Source organism: Merops nubicus, unplaced genomic scaffold (assembly GCF_000691845.1).
Source record: "Merops nubicus isolate BGI_N331 unplaced genomic scaffold, ASM69184v1 scaffold6552, whole genome shotgun sequence".
Classification (NCBI taxonomy): domain Eukaryota; kingdom Metazoa; phylum Chordata; class Aves; order Coraciiformes; family Meropidae; genus Merops; species Merops nubicus.
Window position 1 is genome coordinate 47253 of NW_008592772.1, and position 24035 is coordinate 71287.

The 24035-nt window shown below is 39.4% G+C and overlaps 1 protein-coding gene across 2 annotated transcripts in view; it reads left to right on the plus strand.

Annotated features, from left to right (window-relative positions):
- LOC103768111 (C-terminal-binding protein 1) overlaps positions 1 to 18222 on the plus strand; it is a 36693-nt gene extending 18471 nt beyond the window's left edge. Inside the window, exons 4-8 of one of the 2 annotated variants that reach the window (XM_008935243.1) lie at positions 2538 to 2752; positions 6681 to 6811; positions 8944 to 9071; positions 11682 to 11799; positions 16962 to 18222. In XM_008935243.1, the coding sequence (XP_008933491.1) occupies positions 2538 to 2752; positions 6681 to 6811; positions 8944 to 9071; positions 11682 to 11799; positions 16962 to 17148 (779 nt within the window). In that variant the 3' untranslated portion in view covers positions 17149 to 18222. The remainder of the gene's footprint in view (positions 1 to 2537; positions 2753 to 6680; positions 6812 to 8943; positions 9072 to 11681; positions 11800 to 16961) is intronic. The other variant, XM_008935244.1, reaches the window with a different exon arrangement.
- The last annotated feature ends 5813 nt before the right edge of the window (positions 18223 to 24035 follow it).

The following is a 24035-nucleotide window of genomic DNA, read 5'->3' on the forward strand; positions in this document are numbered from 1 at the left end:
CTGCATTTTAGAGTTCTCCAGGAGGGAGGAAGAATTACCCAGAGTCTCCATGACTGTCGTGTAGACAGGGAAGAGCTGCCAAGTGAAAGTACTTTTTCTTTCCATGGAGGTCTGCAGGCAGGTCATCAGCATTTCCATGCTATCAGGGGCAGTTAATAAAATTCTGCAGTACCATCATGGGATGCACATTCATTTCCCAAGGGCTGGGTGAGGGTCATTGACAACTGCAGCAGCCAGACTGTCCCACTCAATTGAGGTCATTGGCATGTTCAAGGTCAGAGGTACCTACAGACTGGAGGAGTTGGGAGACTTGTGAGGAGTGCACAGGTCAGACTGCAACAGTGTCACTGAAATTATGCATGGACTTTGCTAGAGCTTGGAATACATCTCTAATTTCTACAATAGGCTTTTTCTTGCTTCCTGCTTTTGCAATTGTTTGCAATGTGCATTTTCTGCATTCTTACCAACTACACACCAAGGAGTTCATTTAATATTTTGAACTTTAGAATTTGCCTTCCCTGGAAGCAGTCATGAATATTCATAGCAATTATGTGTGTTTTTAAGATAGTTGTCCTGAAGGTGAGACGCTTTGTTTGCTGTTCTGTTGTTCTGGATGTGCTGAGGTAGGTTTTGAGTCACCCATCGTGCCCAGGGGAGTCTTATATAATAGAAGTTCTTCAGGAAAGGAAAAAAACTGTTGCAGGCATGTGGTTGTACTACATTGGCAGACTGTAGTTTAAAAAGGAATTGGCAAATTACATGTGTCCATCTATGTGTTTGTCTAGTGACTAAGACTAAATATGAATTGTCAGTTGTGAAGAGTTTGTCCCATAAAATAGTTGTAATAGGACAATTCTGGCTAGTGTTTCAGAAGGAAACTTTGTGCACAGAAAAGAAGGATTTTGGTTGAGGAGCCTGGTTCCAATGAATGGGAAGTGTATCTGTAACTGAAGAATCTGTTGGAAGAGATTTCACTGTTGTGACTCCCCTCAGGTATTAGTTGTTGTAAAGAGTGTTAAAAAGAACAGATGACAGAATGCTGCATGTGAAAAATGAATGGAGCTGGAGTAAAAGCAATATGCTTTGTTTAAAAAACCCACAACTTTGTTTACAGTTGTGTGACTGATTCCTTGAGCTGTGAACATCCTGAAATTTGAAAATATTTAATACCATGTTTGTGCTGAAAACCGTTTAGTTTAAGTTTATAAATAACAGCTTGGAAAGCAAATAACATGTATGCAAGTATTGAAGTAAAAGGTTTTGAAGAGGATTTTAAGTTGGTGTCCCCAAAGAAAAGCAGTCAGCCCCCATCAGATTGACATACTGCTTAATATTCTAAGCACATTGTCACTAAGCACTGCAAAACTGCTGTGTTCAGGTTAAATGATTAACAAAAAAACCTTTCTTCTTGTGGCTTCTTAAGTTTATTCAAAAAGAAACTGAAAAGCAGAGGGAAATCCCTTCAAGTACAATTGGAAAAAAAAGGGATTTCCCTCTGTTAATCTGATGCTTTTTTTGAACAAACTGAGGTGTTACAAAAAGAAACTTCTTTTTTTTAATGAGACATGATTATTAAGGTATGTCTAGTGATGCTGTCGAAATCTCTTTATTTTCATAATACCCTAAGGTGAATATCTAGTGTGTAGTCTTCTAACCTGACAAGTGTGTTAGTTCTCATTCTTCTAAATACTCTTACTCACTAGATGTAGTCACTTTTTTCTCTGTTTTACTCTTAGTGTGTCAAAGGGAAATGCATGTCTCCTGATACATGTGGCATGGAGTCAAGACCAAATAGCAATTTCAGAGCCAACTCTGGAATACACCAGTAGGAAAGAGGAACAGAGAAAAGTTAAGGTCAATGTGAACACCAAATGATGTCACATGCTTCTTAACTAGGTGCCATACGATGGGATGTATTTATTCATCATTCATTCATCCAGCCAGGTGATATGGATATGACATTTTTTTGAGCCTCAGATGACAGGATTCTTTTTAGGCATTTTAATGCTGGAAGGATATTACTCAAAACAAAAGAAAATACTAGTTCAGAAAGGAGATTCTGTGTATTGAGAATTGTTGAGCTGCAGATTAAACAAATTATCTTTTGTTGCATCCATTTCTGAGGATTAATTTTATAGCTTTTTATTAAAGCCAGCTGGTCTCACATGTGTAAGAACAAGTCCATGGCAGGATGCATTCCCAAACAGTAGTGTTTTACCATAAACAGGTCCAGCAGGCAAACCCTTGTATTACACAGATTGTGGCAGGTTATGTGACATCTCCGGCATTTCAGATCTCTGGTTGCAAAGGGTACAAATCACCTGCTTTGTTTTGGACAACACAGTGTGAAACAGCCCAGATGAAACATTTTTGGTCTTAGTTGTGTCTTCAAGTGGGATGAGGGTCGTCACTTTATCCTCTTCCAGTTGCTGCACAAAACAGAATGGTTTGATACAGGCATTTGCAATAGGAAAGAGGAAGCTACATTAAACCAGCTGCTGCACCTCGGTTCTCACTGCATGTTCATCTTGTTCCAGGGCGTGTTGGGCAAGCAGTAGCACTACGTGCCAAAGCCTTTGGCTTCAGTGTGATTTTCTATGACCCATACCTCTCGGATGGCATGGAGCGTGCTCTGGGACTGCAGCGGGTGAGCACTTTGCAGGACCTGCTGTTCCACAGTGACTGTGTTACCCTGCACTGCAACTTGAATGAACACAATCATCATCTTATTAATGACTTCACCATAAAGCAGGTAATAATCTCTCTGGGCACCCTCCACACCGGTGCTGGTGGCTGACACTGTGTAGCATTTATTTAAGCAAGCAGGCAGATTCTCATTTGAATCAAATTTATTTCCCTTTTGCTGCTTTGAGATCAAGCAGGTTTTTAACTGATTAGGAAATAGCTGGTACCTTATGTTGTTCCTTTTATTGTCTTTTTTTTCCTCAGTAACATTGCATTTGTGGAAATAATTTGCTCTTTTTAATGTTGCTCAGATTTAATAAAGTTGCATTTCTGTAAAAGGACTTTTTCTATGTCTTCTGGTAGCTGCTTCCTCTACCTCTGTATTTTCAGGTAGCAATTCTGCATTTCATGCTCAGCTCCTCGGAGTTCTTGAGATGCAGTTTAAGGCTTGTGACTAAATGGCTCCCCCCTGTGCTCAGTCCTGATCTTTGCAGAACGTTTCAGGGACGGGTTGCATTTACAGCACTGCAGTCTTTGGAAAATTAATGTTTCTTGAAATTAGTACTAACCTCTCCCTAAAGTTTTAGGTAACATGAAAATAATTTCAAATTCTAGGTATAGTAACTGCTCTGTTATTGACTTACTCAACAGCAAGCTTTCTCATTCATGCCTGGCTTCTGACTCCAACCTCAGTGAGGTAACTAACAGCCAGAGATATAACGTTGAGATGTAGGAATATAGATACTGTACAAGAAAGAAACTCTAAGATCTAACAGTCTGTTTTTCTCATCTTTATATATGTGGTGTTTGTACCTATTGGTAACTGACAGTAGCACTCTTAAAGTAAAATCATTGCTTAACTTCTGAGAATCAGTTTGTACCTACTACTTGTGAACTTCAGGAGAGCTGCAATAATTACTGAATGTGTTCCTCAGTCATGTGGCAGCATGGCAGAGAACTGACAATATAACACACTTCTTTCTTTGAGAGTTTAGGGTATTTGCAGATCCATTCCAACATAAAACCAGCATTTGGGATTTAACACTCCAAAAAAGGAAGATGTTGAAAATGCAAATCTCTAAGAGAACAGAGCTCTGTCACCCTGCCCTAAACGCTCTCTTTTGTTGTGTGCTTGGGTACCTGTAATGATCATTACATGGTTAGATGTCTTTGCAAGCAGACATCTAGACCCAAATAGAATCACACTGAATTCAGTGGGGCTGTCTGGAGGCTTAGCAGGGGTCACTCATTACACAGAGGACTGTGCAGCTTGGGCCAGTGTATCACAGGAAGTTTTTGAGAGGAGGTGCATAAATGTGATGAGCTTTGGAGAGGGTTTAATGCATTCATCAGAGAAACAAAACATGTTAAACCCGACTGATACCATCTGAAATGAAATGCAGGTAATGAAGTCTGTGCTGAAAAGTGTATCATAAGCTTCTATCTTGCTATTTCTTATCCTTCATTATCAAAGCAAGGATTAAAATGTTAGAAGGTCGTTCTTGCTTTAGATAAAAGTTTGGATGAAGCAGTCTGTATTGTAACAGCTGATGTGAACACCCTAACATTTTAACATTTCTGACTGTAGAAAAGATCATCTGAATATGTATCAAAAAGAGCAGAATAGCTTCTTCAGGCTGGCAGATGTTTGAATTGGCCTGAAATTTGTGGAGAGCCTTGCACACCACTGTTGTCTAATATTCCATGCTCATATAATAACCTGTTATTAAACAAAGTACAGAGAAGTGTAGTCTAAAAGTCACTGAAGTCTCACCCTGAGTTTTGTTTAGAATCTGAAATTCATAACCTAAAAATGTTTTTGAAAATTTGGTGTGTCTCTTCTCTTCCCGTAGCTTTTCCCTTTAATTAGTCAGCATTCTGCCTCACCATCATGCTTGGCCTTGTAGTCCCAGAGTAGCTCAGAGAAGTGTTTAAAGCTTGTGTTTATTGAACCCATGGTAGTCAAGTACTCTTAAGAGAAGCTGAGGTCATCTTTAGTTTTACAGATTTGAGAAGCAGACGCTGCCATTTAAGTGCAGAACATTTTTAAAGCAGCTGTGCAGGTTTACTCTAGGTGAGTTTAACAAGCATCAGCAGTTCTGTGACGCTCTTTCAAGCTTCCACCCATTGTTAAGGGTCATCTCCAGCTGCATCCACCCTTAGAGTTTGTCATGAGTCGCATAATTCATTCCCACTACAGTGCATTTATGCAGCCAGGTTGTGTTTGATTTGGACTTGTCTCAATACTAGCCCTACTTTTGTAAGTAGTCCTAAAACAAGAACTTCAGCAAGATGAAGGTCAGACAGATTTTAGCAAGGTTACACTTTAATTAAAATTTTCAAGTCCTTCAAAGGGTATATAAATACACCAGACTATACTTAAAACTCAACTTTTCTCAAGAGCACAAAATAGGAAGGGTTTATAAGCTCCCAGGTGCCTATATGGCATATCTACATATCTGCATCTGCACAAGAGATGTAGTTGTTGTCACTTGGGTGAGCTTCCTGTGCTGCTTTGGATCAAGTTCTCTCACCTGACTTTTGTAGTGGGGCTGCAGTGGTAGTTCCCATCAGGAATGTCCTGTTACCAGAGCAACTTAAGATCATGCCAGCATTTCTTCACTGTTCTAATTCTCAAGTTAATTACATGAAACTAAAAGAAGTACCCCTCTATTCTGCTCCTGTAGTGGACTATGGTTTTGCTATAAAGACCAATAGACAGTTCTTCTGTAAGACCAGGAATCTACATGTGGGGAGAAGCAGGGCCAGGCTAAACCCAGTGAGTTAGCCACTAAAATAATAATGGGGTTTTTTCTTACAAACTTACAGCAACCATATGTAAGTTAATTGTTTATTATTTCCTATGATGTCATATAAAAAAAATTTCTTGTAGCTGACTTTCATCCAAACCTCCTTGTTCTTCATTAATTCAGTGTTTCAAATCAGTCTTTCAACATAAGGATCCACTTACATAAGCTTTAGTTTGATACATAGGTTTCAAGCAGTGGACTTGGTCTCAAAACGTTGGGAGTTTCTTCTTCTTGTATGGTGAGAGATGGACGCAGTGCAAAATGAGATCTTTTGCATTTGTCTGCACCATGGTTCCTGCTCTTCAGAAGCTTACCTTCATGCACAGAAATGCTTCTGAGACCAGAAGCTGTGTTTGAGACTTTGGGTAAAAGATGAAGTATTAGGGTGGCTGGAAGCAGGATGTAGTACTTTATTTTTGTTTCCTACCATCTCTCTTATTTAAACCGACACTTTGTTTTCATGTTGTGGATACATTAGGGTGTAAATTCTTGTAGCTCTCCCCACGCAGTGTCATCTACAATGCTAATCTGCACAGTGCACAGCACAGCTTCTCTCCTGGGCACACAGCGTTCTCCACCAAATTCATTTTCATGCCTTTTAATTGAATAATGAACGAATTCTTTAGACCTTTGTTTGAAAAGTCTCACAGGGAGGAGGAAGCTGAAGTAACAAAGATAAATAAAACATAGATCTACTGTGTTTTGACAACTAAAGGGAAAAGCGTTTGAAAATCCAAAAGCATTGATTTTCCTGCAAAATTCATGTAGGCTTTTATTTGTGTGAAAGTTGAAAACCACAAAATATGAATTTGTTTAAGAATGTGCTGTAGTTTCTGTCTCATGCAATTTCACAGTGAAATAAAAAGGCATAAAATGATCTGTCACTTTCATATGCACAGTTGTATCTTTTGATCATGTTACTGCACAAGATCTGAAACGACGCTTCTTTTAAGAGACACTACTTACAAGAAACAAAAGGTTATTAAGTGCTGTGAAATAGCATTTTATGTTAGAAGCATCACATTTTGTGGTACTTTCCAGTGGAAAGGGAAGACAACTGTTACAGGTTAAACCAGCTGAATAGCCTTTGTTGTAATGGATGCTTCTTTTGAGTAAAAAATAATGCCACAACGATTTTATTTCATTTATTTTTATTTCATCATTCTTGTTTTTAACTTTCCCTAGATGAGACAAGGGGCTTTCCTGGTCAACACAGCTCGAGGTGGGTTAGTAGACGAAAAAGCACTTGCACAGGCCCTGAAGGAAGGAAGGATACGAGGGGCAGCCTTAGATGTACATGAGTCAGAACCATTCAGGTGCTTTTCCTTTTCTTTTCTTTTTGTTTTGTTCACTTTCTTATTTTTAAGTCGTAGTGCATGATACAATCAAGAGCAACAAGTAAACTAAGTTTTCCCTTCATTTGGTAGCTAAATACTCTTTTAGTGAAGCAACATGAATCTGTGCAGCACTGGACTAATGCAAATGTAGATGGAGCTTGTGTATGTGGTCAGAAGTAAAAAAAGTGACATTCAAGATTTAATGCCTTAAAAAAAAATATATGTATCCCATGAGTTTAGTAGAAATAGCAGGGACTTGGGTTCAAATCCTAGGCCCGGCTTTGAGGGGACTGCTTCTTTGTCATTGGTGCAACTCTGCAGGCAGCTAATGCTGATGTCTGAGCAGACCCTTTCAGAAAGCAAAAAGCTGATATCTGGTGTGAGAAAGAACTACTTTATGACACCTTTCTGGAGGGAAAGGCGTTTTTGTCCAGATTGCCTCTGCAGGAAAGCCATAAATGTAACAGGTTGCAAAGTAAGATAAGGAAGGTGGTCAGAGTGCAGGTTTAGTTTTCACCTGTATCAGGGGAGTAGTAGCTCTGCTGTCATTAGCAGAGCTGGTAGCACAAGTCTTAGTTTTTGAATGACACTGAGAAGTCCAGCATTTTAGGCAGAAATATACCACTCCCCAGAGTGCCATTGGGTATTACAATACCAGCACTTCTTGTCAGAAATGAGCCTATTTGATATGTCCTTGAGTCTTCAGCCTGACTTCTGAGTTATGAGAATAGACTGCTGTAGCTTCGTGCTTGTGTGTGACAAGCCTTTTCCAGTTGTTCAGTCTGGGCAGAGAGAAATGTTAATTTTAACTGGAATGATCCACATAAGCTTTTGAAGAGGAACAGATTCAGGACTTGAGGGCAGGTTGTAAAGAATGCAGAGAGGACAGTCTCTCTCCTATCAGCTTAGCCAGGGAATAGAAACATTAAAAAAATAGAATAGTATCCTTTTAGGTAGAATTTTTATATCTGCTGAGATGCAATGCCACGTAAGAAATATTTAATTTTATTTATGCATACCCTGCATTCATTTACTTCTAACTATAGTCATTACAATGCAGTAATGCTGTGCCAAGCCACAGTTTGACAGCTCAAGGGACTTTGAGCTGTGTACATTCTCCCCAGTTCAGATCTGCACAAGCAGACCGTTGCACCTATAGGAAGCCCCATTTACTGCATGGAGATGCCATCTGCAGAGATTCAGTTGCAGGATTACAGCCACAATTTCCTTTGGCTTCAGTGCTGCATGTCTATCTGATCGCAGCATGCAACTCTTCATTCAGGAGTTTTGCCAGATATTCTGATGTTTATTGAACTACAGATGAAATCTGTCATTCTGTGACTTATCACCAACTCTGAAAGCACACTTTTGTGTTAAAATATTTGTTCTCCTGTTGTTAAATTGAATGCAAGGTGCTTAAAACTGGAAATAAATAGGAGGATCAAGTTTCTTTACTCTGTATCTGTGATACCACTTTTACACATATTATTGCTTTCCTTGAAAATCAATCTGTAAAAGTAAATTTCCTTCTTTATGTGGAGGTTCTATTTAGGAACAGGAAAGAAAAAATAGTTAAAAATGACAGGAAAGAAGTTAATTATTTAAAAAAAAAGTTGATGCTGCTGATGGACATTATAATTTGGAAATAATTGTATGATTATTTTTCACTAAATGTCATATTAACGGTGGCTCTTTAGAAAACAGGGCTTTCTTGGCTAATGCAGTAAAACTGATGAAATGGACAAATGGAATGGCATCCTGAACTGATTTGGGCCTTGCTTTATGCATTTCTGCACCAGAACTGGAGGGGCAGAGGCTGTAGTTAGCAGCAAGTGCATTGGGCAGAAGTTAATGTTGCTGCCATACTTAGGTTCTACCCTTTGAGTCTGTGAGAGGTGATTGTTGCTTATTTATACCATGACTAGTGTATTAAATTAACGGGCAGAATTAAAACCAATCCCAACAGGGAATAGAAATGCAATTCTTTTTTTGCTGTAAAAATTAATCTGTGTATGTACAAATCCATCTGGATCTCCCCCTTTCTTCCCCACTCCTCTCTGTTCCCCCCAGTACTTTTTTGTCATTTGATCTTGTTTTAAATCTTTGTTTAGCTTTAGCCAGGGCCCCTTGAAGGATGCACCAAACCTGATCTGTACCCCACATGCAGCCTGGTACAGTGAACAAGCCTCGATTGAGATGCGGGAGGAAGCAGCACGAGAGATCCGAAGGGCGATCACAGGTACTCACCTTATTAGCTCCTTCACTGCATATTTCTTTCTAACAAATTTTCTCATTCTTCAGTCTCAAAAGATACTGAAAAGAACCAGTCTAAGGTTTTCATGATCACTTCTAATATTTAAAACAGAGAAATGAGCCACCAAGTCTGTTCTCAGAACTGGAACAGATCATTTTGGAGTTTCGTCGCGATTACAGAGAAGGCAGGCACTGCAAAATGAGTCCTTTTTCCTTATAACAGAAATGTGCTTGTGTGAGAAAAATCTGCACGTTTTTTGTTGCTTATAAATACTACCCTTTTGATGGGTTTGACTCCCAAGTCATCCAGATATTGCTGGTATCATTCACAGGTTTTCCTACGTGCCCGCTTAGGCTTGTTAGGAGAAGTTCTGTTTCCTTTATTCTTTTTTCTTTGGTTCCTTAATATTTTCCAAAGTTCATCCAAATTTGTCTGAGAGGATGGTCTGGAATTTCAGTGTCTTTAAGGCTGTAGTGTTTCCACATAAAGCATCTAGAGCTTCATGCTGTTCCTAGTAATGCTTGTGTCATGAAAAATTCTGTAGGTCAAACCAAAGTTTTCAGTATTTTGTTGGGAGGGTACTCTAGATGTTCCTCTCTTTAAAGCATTGCTGAAGAAGTCTGGCATTTTAAAGAGCAAAGTCTCTTTGTTATATAACTAGCATGTAATTGTAAACTGCTCACATAAGAGAAAACAGTTATGTCTTGAATATGCACTGCTAATAAATAAAATGAGAAGAGTGAGCCATTTGGCATTGGTTTGAATCCCTTGTAGCCTAGAATAAAAGGAAGGATTTTCATACTGGAAAATGATTCATTAAGCACTAATGTTTCCTCTTTAGTAGGACTTTGCTGTTTCCCCCTTGGCAATATAGACTGAATGCTCTGCAGACATCAAGGGCCATCTGTGTCACCTTGAGAGGAGCTCAGTGCCAACACATTGCTCTGCTATACAAAGAGCAGTAGCAGTAGCCTGTCCTGTATTTTGTGCCCAGAGAGGCTGGGCAATTTAGTTTCATTTATAGCCTGTGCAGAAAGAAGATTTTTCTTCTCTGGATAGTGATTAAAGGCACCTCTTAAACTCCTGAACTGAATTGTCCTTTACAGGACTATTTTTCTCTGGTTTAGAGCTAATTTAATGAGTGTGACCATCTCTGCTGGAATTAGTCCTTGTGCTTATACTCCAGAAGAACTCTAATAGTACATTCATTAAATTGTTGTATAACCATTGCCTGCTCCCAAATAGCTCTGGGAGAGCTTGCACAAACCAGCATACGATACCTATTTGGGGGATGATTGATGTGCAAATAAACATTAATGGGCTAAGATCTGAAAGCTGAGTAAGAGTCAGCTATATGGAGCTAGTTTGATGTTAAATAATTGTGCAATAGCCCAAACATACGTGCCTGGCACAACAGACCTATATTTTCTTAAAGTGTATGATTGTGCTATCAGCAGTGTAAATCATTGATTTGTATTGAAGCTGTCAGCACTTCAGTGTTTGCACATGGTTTGTAGTAGGATCAAACTGAGGCCAGCGTTAGGGAGGTGAGAATGACATTGAATTGCAGTGAAACAAATGTAGGAAAGACACAGGAAGCGTGGGATAAAGCTGGATATGGGAAAGCCACTGGGGACCACAGAGGAGAAAGGGTGTAGAGAGAGAAACTAATTGGAAAAAGGTGTACAGTGAAGGAATGCAGGCAGTGACTACCATTGGAGAATAAAGATGTTAAGTCATTCTGCTTGTTAGCAAAAATTCAGTGATGTTCTGGTGTATCAAATAAAACTAATAAACAGATTAAATATCTTCAAATAAATTTTTCTACATAGGTGGAAATATTCCTGTTACCATGAAGAAAATGTGCATCCTATCTGTTCATGTTGGTTTTTGCAAGGCTGGAGGTAGTTCTGCAGAAGACAGAGGCTTGCCCAGTATGTGCTGAATCAGGCTGACAGATTTTCCACTATCTGTGTCTTAAAACTTTAGTTACACTTCAGACATTAAGCAAAAGTTTTGAAGAAAATAAGAAGGGAGTTTTCTGGTGTATTTTCATTTTTTGTAGGAACGAAAGAGATGGATGAGGATTAATACAGGATAGTAAATACATCTGAAGAGCAATTGAGATAAAGAAGGGGAAGATCAGGAGGACAGGAAAAAGGTGTCGGTGATATTCAGGTTTATGGCAAAATTCCATTCAGAATCCTTCCATAAAGGTTTTTATTGCTGTTACATCTGGAGGGAAAAGGAAGAATGTGAAGTTAAAGAGAGAGCAGGAGGCTGAGTTACTGAATTGGAGTGCCAGCCATGCTCTACATTCAAGTTTTAGCTTCTCATAAAACGTGAATCTTGTTAATTATAGTTTTATTGAGACCCTGAATAAATAAAAATTATGCTGAGTATTTTAACCATTATTGACTAATTCCCAGACAAAAGGTGAAGATAAAAATAAGAAGCTCTTGGTATGATGTGTATTGATTTAAATTTGCAAATATTTATAACTATTTTTAACACAGATGCATTAAGAACATATGGCTTACAATTTTAATGTGTTTTTTTTTTTTTTTTAATTCCATCTCCCACACTTCATCCTAGGTCGTATTCCAGACAGTCTGAAAAACTGTGTTAACAAAGATCATTTGACTGCAGCTACACATTGGGCCAGCATGGATCCCGGCGTTGTCCATCCAGAGCTTAATGGTGCTGCATACAGGTAAGTGTGCTGCAGGTATGAGAGAAATACCTCCTTAACTCAGAGCTGGGTATTCAAGGACAAATTGACCTCAAAAGAAAAGACCTTCCTATCGATAAATAGCATGTTTTGGGATTAAGCCCCAACTATGTTGTTTTCATAGTTGTTGCATTCAGGAGAATAATCTTGATTTGCTGATTCTTATCCTTTATTGTGTTGTCAGTAATATGTGAACAAGACAGTTTTTAGTATATTCCAGTAAAAAAATTCTGGTCGGTCATCTCCAGTGAGTGCAGTGGCAGTTCATGTTCCTTCTGCTGAAGGTAGAGATACAGCAGTAGGTTACAGAAAGACTTTCAGTAATAAACTATTGTTTTGTGGTTTTGTGGCTTGCAGACACAGGAGAGAGCAAATAACTCAATAGTGAATACAATGGAATAGCCTGTGGTGATTATGAAAACATGTTTAAAATACTGTTTTCCAAATTATATGTTTAAGCAAAAGCTTTTGAGGGACTTATCTATGTATTCTTGATCAGCTCTGAAAGGAGCTCTTAATTAAGAGAAAGGGGAATTTTTTTTTACATCTAAGATGTTTGTTCCTTAGTTACTTTGGTTGAGAGACTGTCTCTTCATCCCTAGCAGCTGTTGTAGCAGCAGATTTCTCCTGGTAGCCAGCTTCACACAATTTTTATTTGGGAAAAACATCTGCAAGTTTTTATCTTCCAGCATGGTATTTACTCATTAAGTAGGATGAAAGTGGCTGAGAAAGCTACAAACAGCTGCTTTCCTCAGTGCCTTGAGGGAAGGGACAGTGCAGTCCTTTCATTATGGTTTTTTATATCTCTTTGTCCTAATCTTTCCACTGTCCTTCATACATCTGTCTTATTTTTTTCCTTCTTTGGGAGGGCTATTCCATGCTTTTAATAGAGAGGGGATTTTTTTGTGTGCATGGTACCCCATGTGAGAGCCCAGCTGTGCACTGCAGCTCTCGTGTCCCAGTGACTTCAAACAGCCTCATCAGACAGCGATGGAGAGATGACAAGGGGAGCATCACCACCCTCTGCCATGATCTCCTGATCAGTAGCAATAAGTGCCCAAATAAAATCCAATCGTTTGTTCTCATTTTGGGGGTCACAAGTGCACCAGAAGCTGGTTTCACAGCTAGAAATGGATTTTCACGAAGGAATGTTTGGGGAGTTAATGATTCACAAGGTAAAGACCATATGTGTTTCATTTAAGCAGGATTAACACAGAACTCAATGCCTTTTTTAGACATTGTTTCAGTCAATTTTTTCAATAAAGAGAATTAATCATAAATTCTTACTGCACAATTATTTTCAAATGCAGAAACTCATTGGGAATTTTGAGGGAGAAGTTGAGAGTCCTACAACAAATAGTAAAAGCTTCTTTTTGCAGGGGTGGTGGAGTAACATTTGAGTGTGGGTAAAGGCAGTTATTTTGTGCTGGATAAAATATGTGGAACTTGAAGCTGGGGCGTTAAGAAGAAATTGGTTTCAGTAGCAATGTTTGCTGATGCTTAATTCCTACCTCGATTCAGTACAGAATTTGAATTGATTGTTCAAACCAAATTTTTCTGTCTTTACTTTGCAGCCCAAGGTGATTATGTTCAACTAACTGAGTTCTGGTGTCTTTCGCAGGCAGGATGAGGTTTCAGATGTGCTAATAACTGTATCATAGTCATGTAATTGCATTAGAAGATAAGACCCGGGATGATAATTTATATGTTAAAAAATGCAAATAGCTCTTTCGGTGAACTCAAACTAATGAGGCCAGTTTGTTCTGGATATGTCATTCAGTTGTATTTTGACGTGGGATCAAACTTAAATTATCAGGTGTTTCCAGAAGCAAAGAACATTGAGCATTCATCAGCAGAATATAATCTAGATCTTCTGAATATCACTGTGGAAAACAAACCCATTTACTCTGTGAAATGCAAGACAACCTATCAACACAAAAGGTCAAGCAAACGGGACCTGTCCCTTGAGTAAAAATTAACACTATGCCTGAGAAGGAACTATTTGTAGTAGTCTCAGTGAAGCAGCATAATAATACACCCTGGTTTTGTGTTACTGCTGTGTATTTGTTGCTGAGCTGCCTGTTAAACAATCCCCTGCCATTTCCTGTGTCAGGGCGTGCAGGTTATAGGCAAAGTGAAATCTGACAGCCAGTGAACAGTGATTGTGCAATTCGTAGACATATTGACATACCTCCCTGCCTTCTAACAGGTAGAGGATGAGGCTGTCTAGATACTTGGATGAGAATAGTTAGATGTTGCTAATTCAGGAAGTATTTCATATTGAGGTATTTCACTGGTGATTTTCAGACTCTGTAATGTAATATAACAGCATGCACTTTAATTTTTAAGCTCTCTTGGAACACAGTTTTGTAAACAGAGTGAGTTCAAGGTGCTTCTGTAATTTTAAAAATACATGAGATGAACTCAGAAATTAAAGTTGCATTTTGGTTGTAATTAAGAGGAATACTGTGTTTTTCTTCATAAATTAAGACTATGCGTGGGAAGGAAGAGCATGAAGTAGCAGAGGGGTTGTAACTGATCTCTCAGTTCTACTTTGCAGAAGTTTAATTCGGTGGACATTCTACCTGGAAAACATTTCAGTTTTCTGCTGCCAGAGGAGGAAGATTGGGAGCAACTTTATATGCTGGAGGGAATGTATTTGCTGATTAAGAATAGAAAAGCAATAAATAGCAACATAAGGGAAGGTTATGTGGGCTAGAAATGCCCATGTGTAGAGGCTGGTGAGATTGTGCCCTCCTTTGAGAGCTAATAACACTGATGATTAATTTAAAAAGGGACAAAAATTATGAAAAGAGAATGGCAATTTAGAGTTAGGAGCTGTCAAGCAAGATAGAGTTTCTGTAGCTGGCTGTGTTATCTGTGTTTTGACTGCTGCCACTGTGGCTTTAAGACAAGAAAAACAGTTACAGGGCTTTTGGATGTTACTAAAACCCTGTAGGAAGCCTGTATCTGAGGAGGGGTGCTGGCAGGTAGAATCCCAATTGTTATAACTTGGTGTTCGAGGGGAATATTTTTATATGCAGAAATAATATTTGGAGTCAAAGGAAAATTAACAGATGTGTAGTTTGGACTGCATAATTTACTCATACAGTAACTGTTGATGCTCCTGATCCAGCACATCCATTTTCACAAGGGGAGGGGGGAACTTCTCTTCCTGCAGAATTTGCTCTCTCCTTGATTCCTCCCAGCTCCAGTGTGTTGATGATGCTCAGAGAATACGTTGTTAGAAAGTAGAAATTCTGTGTTGCAAACAGTTGCTGTGTTGGGCTTTCAAATGGAGGTTTTTGTCATTTCATGTTGTGTTTTTTACAAAGCACCTAGAGTGACAGATAAGCTGTTTCATGACTAAATAAAACAATACCCAGTCTGACAGATTTCATAGGAATTAAAGCAAATTCAATTAATAAGATTCAAACTGAGGTACTGAAACAAGCAACTAATTCCCCTAGCAACTGCAAATTAATTCTAAGACACCTCTCTGGAGAAGGAATTAGCGTAGGAAGCCCTGTTAGTACATGTACAATGGAGAAGACAGTTCTCTGGCCAACAGGTGGGGTGATCTATCACATACTGGTTAGCCATCCCAGATTCCAGTCAGTAGTGGTATGATCTGTAAGAGTCTTTCCCAGTGCACGGTGTCTTTGTTGTCCCTGTGCTACATCAGATAGCCATGCTGAGCCCTCCTGGCACAGCATCTGCAAAAAGGAGTTCCCGTGGTGCTTCTCTGGTGGAAGAAAAAAGAAAAATATGTGCACTTTCATCCAGATTTTTTCCTCCTCTGAGTTTTGCTCGAGTTCTGCACTAGTTTCCCCTCAGTCTGAGGGACCTTTAGGGTGAGCAGCATGAACGTGTGTTACATGGAAATGATGCTGCTGAAGAGAGGTGAAATTCCCTGGTGCCTTCAGCACTGAACTCTGATGAGAAGAAAATCAACAGCAGAATAATGTGATATTTGGAAAAGCTTGACAAGACTAGAAGTGCCTTTTCTCCCATTTGTTTCTGAGTAAATACTAAGGTAGCAAATGCCTCAGTGAGTAAGTGGTAGGTTTGGGTGTTTAGGCTTTTAAATAGATAATCCTCTTGCTATGATGCGTGGGTGAGGACATACAGCAGGAAAGAACAAGGGATGAGTGTGTGGCTTTATGATGGGGAGGGGAGGCAGAGGACCAGTGGTAAGTGGCCAGCATGAGATAACTCGCTAATGAGTATTGAGTATTTCATTAACAAGAAAACATACTTGTGTAGCAGTTTTTAATATACGGCACAGTGAAATACCAGTGTTCATGAATTACATCTGAACTTTGAGATTGAAACAGTAGATTTGCAAGATTTTTTTTTAGCCTGATAATTGGTAATGTCAAGCTGAATCAGAGGGTAATATTTTTGTGGCATTTGTAAATATTTGGGCCTCAGTGTTCATCCAGATAGAGTAAGGAATCTTTAAAACCATCCATACTTTCTGTATTTGCATCTCTTTTGCAGTCTGCCTAAAGCACCTGCCTTCTGTCTAACTAGTACTGGTTCTCTTTCAGACAAGTACAGTGGCACGTTTGATGCTGAAAAAGTTACTTGGGTGCAGTAGGCTCGAATTTGTCATTTAAAGAGCGTGTGGGTATGGTTACTGTTTTGGGGAGCTATCAGAAAGCTTCAACTGCAAGATTAGTTTAAAGGAATATTTTTTTCAAGCCACAACCATGAAATTTAAAAATCTCTACATGAGAATGAAAGATTTAAAAAATCCCAGAAGGTCAGCTTGAGGAAAAGTCATAGAGAACAGAGCAGTATTGCATGGACCTAGCTTGAGTTATTTGTGTTTGAGGTGTGCTTCAAGAGAAGCAATACTTCCAGGTTGTTTCCTTTGCTGTGCTGTCACTCGTGCTATTCAATCCGAAATGTGAAGAAACAATCTAGCAAACTTTTATTTCTCATTTGGATGAAATAAAGCATATTCTCCTTTATTTAGCAGCATCTGCAAAATGTATCTCATCTGGAGCTTAACCAACTGCCTTTCTTACTGGTCTGAGAACTGAAGAAGCATCTCTGTAGCTCTAGAAAGAGGCAGGGTGGGCTGTCTGGTCAGTCATGCCTTGGGCTTAATGCACGTTCTCATCTTCTTCTCTCAGCAGGTATCCCCCAGGCGTTGTAAGCGTGGCTTCGACTGGCATACCTGCAGCAGTAGAAGGAATAGTCCCCAACCCCATGTCTTTATCACACGGCCTCCCTGCTGTAGCCCACCCGCCCCATGCTCCTTCCCCCGGCCAAACTGTCAAACCAGAAGCTGATAGAGACCACCCGAGCGACCAATTGTAGCCTACGAAAACAGCATTCCCAACATCAGAGATTTCAACTTCAGCGTGTGGAAAAAAAAAAAAAGGCAAAACAAAACCCTGGATTTTGATTAAAGGCAAAACCATGAACTTACAGGAGGAGACGATTATTGTTTTAGAAACTGGTCCAATATACAGTATAAAAGGAAAAGGTGGGAGACAAAAAGAAGATTTGGAAACATTTTTTCCTCCGTATAAATTGTAGTTTGTCCCTGTCCAGTGGACTGATTCACTGTTTCTGTGTCCTATGGGTTCTTTGTTAAGCAAGAGAAGTTAGTAGTTAATTATATCATGAATGTACTTGTCTGTGTACAGTTTTTAGAACATTAAAAAGGGTTTGTTTGCTTAGCTGTCAAAGGAAAAACATAAGGGAGGCATTCAACAAACCAGTTTTGAGATTAAAAATCCTTTCTTTTATATTTTAAAACATGCCCAAAAATGAGGCAGTTGGCAAACTTCTCAGGACAATGAATTTTTCCCATTTTTCTTTCTACGCCACACAGTGCATTGTTTTTTCTACCTGCTTGTCTTATTTTTTAGAATAATTTAGTAAACAAAAGAAAAACAGTTTCTCCTAATTTTGGCATGAATTCCCTTATTTCAAAATGAAGATAACCTTGCAAAGAGATTTTGAGGAAAAAAAAAAGGTTTTGTATAAACGAGCGTTGTGCTTTTTGTCACCAGTTAAAGTATATATTATTGGTGGTATGCGAAAAAGGCACTAGACTACTGAAAAGTAGCAGCATTTCATTGCCTACATTGATTCCTTCCTGGTAATGTGGTAGGCTAGCAATATTTTTGGTTAAAAACATGTTTGTGACTGTAACCATTTGTATGAATTATTTTAAAGAAATAAAAATCCCAGACAAATATCATATGTGTAAAAATTTTTATTTCTAGTAACTGTTTATTCAACTTTTATTAGGTTTCTTAGCTGTAATTTTTAAACAGATGCTGTCAAGTATTTCATTTCTAGCTTTACTTTGCTCTCTGTTGTTTGTAATACTGTCTTGGAAGCTTGAAAAAAATAAAAAGAAAAGTAATTCTTTCCATACCATTTTTCCCTTTACATTTTGTAAATGTTGATCTTTTTTCCTGTGTTTCTAATGGAGTTTGAAATTAAGATGGATTTTGATTTGTACACCGGCATCATCAGCTACAATATGGTAACAGCATTTATGCCACCACTGTGGGCAGAGCAAAGGAGGTACAAGAGCAACACAACAATAATAATAATAATGATAATAAACGTCTTTTGCCGAAGTCCAACATGAGAAGTGTCCATTGTTTTATTTGCTGTCATGATGATGGAGCGTGCAGCAGGACGTCATGAATTGTATTTGCTGTGTTGAAGGAGTTTGTCTCTTTGAGCACAGGCAGAAGTGTTTTCAGGGCAGGTTAGGTATCAGCTGGAAGCTGGTTTTGGCCTTTCCTGCTCCTGGATAAGATGTCCTCATCCCTACGCAGCTTAAAAAAGCAAGACAATAGTTCAGCTGCTTCAAGAAGGAAAGCCAGGATGGGCAGAAATGAAAATTTCTGAAACAAAATTTGATAAAAACCTCCTTGATGGTCTCTTGCCTGTTAATTCTGAACCAGTAACTGTGCACCTAAAGTTAGTGAGCTGTTTTTGTGGAATCTATGAAATTTCCTGTCCCCCATTCCTGCAGGTCTACAGAGCAGCCTCCAGTTCTGTTAAGAAAACGTTAGGAGGCTGCAAATCAAGAAAGACTGAAGTTGCAGGTCTGTACCCAAGGAGCACTGTGTCAGGTGAAATATTGTCTCCATGGAAGAGTGGAAGGCTTTTGCCTTGAATGTTTAGAGCCAAAAATGTCATCACAATTTACTTGATATTAAAAGCTATTCCCTCCAGGAAACAAAAGAAAACAGCCCCAAAGCTGCAAGTTATCCCAGCAAAGACACTTCTAACAGCTTTGTGGCCAAAAACTTGAAAAAAAAAAAAAAACAAACAAAAACCAAAACCAAAAACCAAACTAACAAATGGAGTCTCTTGCAATTGACAGAAGATTTCATATTTCATTGGTAATTCCTGGTTTATGATGCTGCTTTGTCAGGCTGAAGATGGTTCTTCAGCATATGCAAAACAAACATTTAACATCTGGCTGCAAAGAATCGCTGACAGTCTCATTTGCAACCACATTTCCTCAGGAAAGCCAAGAGGGTTGTTATTTTTTTCCTTCTCATGCATCAGTTTGGGTGTGGCTTATGTAAGTAAGCTTTGTTTCCAGTGAATCAATAAATGGATGAACCAAAAATGAAGGCACCAGTATTTATTGCTTGCACTTCTCGGGCTAGGTTCTGAAGCTTGCTGTCCTTCCACTGCTTACCTTTGAGCTGCCATCTGTGCTTGCTCGAGCACAGCCTTTTTCAGGATTTGGTCCTGCAATACTGCTCTGATGGGTGTGATAGAGCATTGCCACCGTGGTGGGAACCTGGTCAATGCTTTTTATGCTTGTGCTTGAAGTGTATCTGCTGGCCTGACTGCTGGAGAGTGATCCAGTTCCCTGCTTCCATTGGAGCAGAAAGGAAAAGCCATCCAGGCAATGACAAGACTGACGGGTACTGAATTCTGGGTTATGGTCTGAAAAGCTGAATTAATTTTTTTTTTTTTAAAAAGTATGGAGTAAACGACTAGTTGGAGAAGTGTACCATAATAAAAAAGGCTGTTGTGCTAGACTAACCACCTATCTTTTATGACTGCTTTTGTTGGGTAGTGAAAATGTGGTTAGATTCCCTCTGCCCAGCAAAGGATGTGCTAATAAAGTTTAGACAGGAGATGGAGTTAGTGGGAAAATACAAAGTGGGGAAAGCAGTGGCAGCAGCGGGCCATGGATGACCTGAGGCAGTGTTGAAAGGTGAAAAAGAAGTAGTCAAAGTGCCTGTCTCAGTTTTTTTATTGGGAGGTGTTATCTGAATCAAGGATCTCGGTCAAGAGGGAGACCAACTACTGAAACTGCTTCTGGCTCAAAGCTTGCAGGCATCACCAGAGTGCACAGGAAGGTGACGGTATCAAAGAACGGGCTGTTAGGAGCAGAAGGGTACCAGTGGTGCACTGCAAAGTCAGGTAGTTGCAGGTCAAACCAAAATCTTGCCAGAAAAATGAGCCGTCAGTGATTTCCCATGCTAGGACCGAGTGATTGCCACTGTGGGACGGGTATGGAGAAAAGTGGTGTGGTGATATAGGTCTGGCACTGGTTTTGGTAGCATTAAGGATGCATCAGAGATGCTGCCCAGCACCTGGAGCATTTAATGTATAGCTTCGTTGATGTGTTTTCAAAAGGGTGAGTTCAGGCTGGAGTTGTAGCAAAGTCTGCCTCTCAAAACCACTGGAGGTGGGGAGGGTTTATCGTGCTAGAAGAAATTGGAGTAATTTGGCATTTTCAGCTTGAAGGCTGAGTTGGGCAAGTGACTATTCATAGTAAAAGATGAGGAAGAAGGAGAAATCTTATAGAAATGCCAGTGGGTGAACAGACAAGCATAAGTGTGGGTTAGGAAAAGCTGTTGGCAGGGAAGTCGTGGGGAGGGTTTCCAGCTGGGGTGAGTGGTGGTCAGTCCTGAAGTCCCTGCAGCTTGGGCTTGGGTTTTGTTTTGTTTGTGCTTGGGGTTTTGTTGGTTTAGTTTGGTTATATATATATGTATATAACTTTGTTTTTACAATCCAAAATGTGAGAATATTTTTAAAGGTCACACAAGGTTGCTACCAAACCAACAGCTAGAGGCCTTTTCCATTCAGGGTATAAAACACTTCAGCTTCCTTTCTAGCAAGCCTCAAGGCTTTTTCTTTAGTAAGTGTTTTTGAGAAAATGCCTTATTTTCTAGTTCAGCCTTTCCACCTCAGATGGTTAAGGTTGACTTTCCAAAGGCCTTTGAGTGCTGTAGATTGGCTGCTACCTGCTTACTCCTTACCTCAGACTGAAATGTTGTCTTCTCTTATTTAATCTCAGTGGATGCTTCAATAATGTTAGTTGTTCTGCTTGAAGAAGGCAGCACTGCCAGTATTTCCTTTATTCCATTCACTCCAACCTTTCTACCTTCTGAAAATCAGGGCATGTGGGGAAAGAAGGGAAAAAGGGAAAAAAAAAAAAAAGAAAATAAAGCGATTGGTTTTAGGGGCAGACAGTACTACTAGATCAGTCTGACGACTTAGTAAAGCTGTTAAATGTGATACACTTCTTTGTTAAACCTGATACCATGTTTTGACTTCAATCTTTCAGAAAGATTTCTGCTCTTTATATTAAAATGTCAAGTGATCGGGGAGTTTGCTATTTCCTTTGCTAGTTTGTTTAAATGGGGGATAACCGTTACTTTAATTTTTGAACTGCTTTATTTAATTTGGCTTTCCCTGTCTCTAAATTCCAGTTATTGTTTCATGTTGAACATGAGGTCATGTAGGCTGACCTGAATTTAGTCAGCGTGTCCCATTTTAGCCAATTTGCCTTCGCCAGTGACACATCTTCCAGGAAAACCAAACTGTGTCCTTCATCTGTTTTCTTTTCCAGTTTCTTTCATTACACTGTACATCCTTTCCTTTGTGGCTCTGTATTTTTGTTCTTCTGAATGACACAGTGCAATGTGGTTATCTTCAGCAGATGAAATTACAGGATTTCTGATCTCTGAGACTCTCAGCTATTGTCTTCTTAACTCCATTGACTTTCTAATATCCCTGGTAAATTATTTTCCTACAAAAGCACAAGCACTTGAAGAACTTGATGAATCCTCTTCTCAGTCTTCAGATTGCATCTGCCTGGGTAGCACCTCATCAGCAGCAACGGCTCCACGCTGGGTGGATGCTCAGTGCAGTGGTCCTGCTCTCGTAGTCTGAGAGCTCCCTTTCATCCCACTGTCTGCACCCATTGTCTGTCTGCCTCCTGCAGAATGGATCTCCTCTGCATCTCATACCTTGTATCAGACTGACCATCAGAATCTACGTCCTGTCCTTCTTCCTTGTTTCCTCCTAGCATTCAGGGGACCTGAAACATTACTTTTAGAATTATTCCCTTTTTTAGAAGAAATGTCCTTTGGTCTATTCTACTTTTCATCTCTTGAGTTCCAGCTTGATACAGACCAGATATTTTTCAGGTCTCTCCTTGGCTGACCTCCATGCACACTACCTTGCTAAACTCATATCCAGTATTCTAATTTTTTATGTCCACTTTTGGGCTTGAGATTGCCCAGTGGCTCTGTTAACTATGCAATTCCTCCTCTGGAGTTTCCTTCCTACATTTTCTGTACTACAGAAATTTGGCTCTTCAGGTCTAGTCTCAGCACTTTTCTTTGCCTTTACATTTCTGCTCAGAGTCTTAACAGAGTGGTTTTCTTGAAGACACATTGTTTGTTTTGGGAGGGGTTATGACACTGTGTCAAAGTCACCATAAACAAACTAAAGCATGGCCTTGGGATGATTAGAGGCTTTTGAGACATTTCCAAGACAATGTAGATCATTCTCTGAGGATGCCAATCCCTTGAAGACATTTGTTACTTGCACAGTCTTTAACTACAAATCTGTCCCCCTCCTTTCATGTGCTGCCTAAAAAGGATAAGCGATTGCCAGTTGGAACTGTTCGTGATCTGCTCAAGAAATAAAGTAAGGATGTTAAAAAAAAAATACATTTAAATACTTGACCATTGTTTTAGTTGCAAAGATTTTAAGTAATAAAAAGGAACAAAATTATGAGTTTAAATTGCCACAAGAACATTTTTTTTACAAAATCAGCGTCTAAAAATAAACCTCCTGACATCCCCGACTTGCCTTTCCAACCCCCTGCAGCCATTTTCAAGAGATCCCACCCCGTGCAATGGGTTGAATTCTCAAGCCACTTGCCTCCAACACAGCTGTTGGCTTCACAGCTTATTCCCCTTCCTGGGAACTCGGCAGGCAGCAGTACTTGCTCCTCAACACACCTAAAAACATCAGAGTAAATCCCTTTCAAGTCTCCACTGTTGTTTAGTACAATTTTGGTTAAGGCCTCGTGTAAAGTTGAGTCTGGGCTGTATTTGACTTTTCTTGCACTAGAGAGAAAGAGAATCTGATTTTGGTGTTTTCCAATAACATATTTTCTGTTCCCAGCACTGGTAGTTTTCATATTAGAATGGAGTCAGGGGACTTCCAGCTTCTTCTTGCTATGGCTTTTCTGTCGTTTTGCTCTTTGCTTGCCCATGTTTTTTCAAGGCCTAGGGTATGCGAAATATGTTTACCGTGTTATGAAGTTGTGGTGATAGATTTATTTTTATCCCTTAAGTTATAGCCGTTTGTAATTAGCTCCAAGGCCATCACTTTCCATTCCAAGCATGAAGTGGAAAGCCTGTTCTTTGATATGGGTTGCTGAAACTGGAGGTTTTCAAGAATTTATGTCTTTTCTTTTTTCTTCTTTTCCTCCTACAGACCAGCCATCTTACGCTCAGGATACAGCCCTCACTTTGCAAGAAGTATAAGTATGAGGTGAAAAATCTCCACTGTGAATCAAATCTCATTTTTAGAGGTTTTTACCCTCTGTAAATTCAAAGCATGAAGGCATGGTTTTGCATCGTGTAACTAGTAGCTGAAATCTGATCCCATTTTACAGAAAAATAAATATCTTAAGTCTGTTGAAAGAGCAGTATTAAATTGTGGTCCCTTGGATTGTGGCACATGTCCCACTTGAATTTTCATATGCATCCTGGAGCAAAATGTGTCATTCCAGTGCATGTCTTTCCTGATGACACAAGCTCTAGGACCAAACCTTACCATTTGGAGGATTCTCTTCATGTGTTATGTCCAGCATTGCTGACATAGGTTTCTGATCTTGTTGTGATCCCCAAAGCATTTTTGTTTTCATCTGCAATTAATTGTCAGTGGAGCTGCCAGTGACTCCC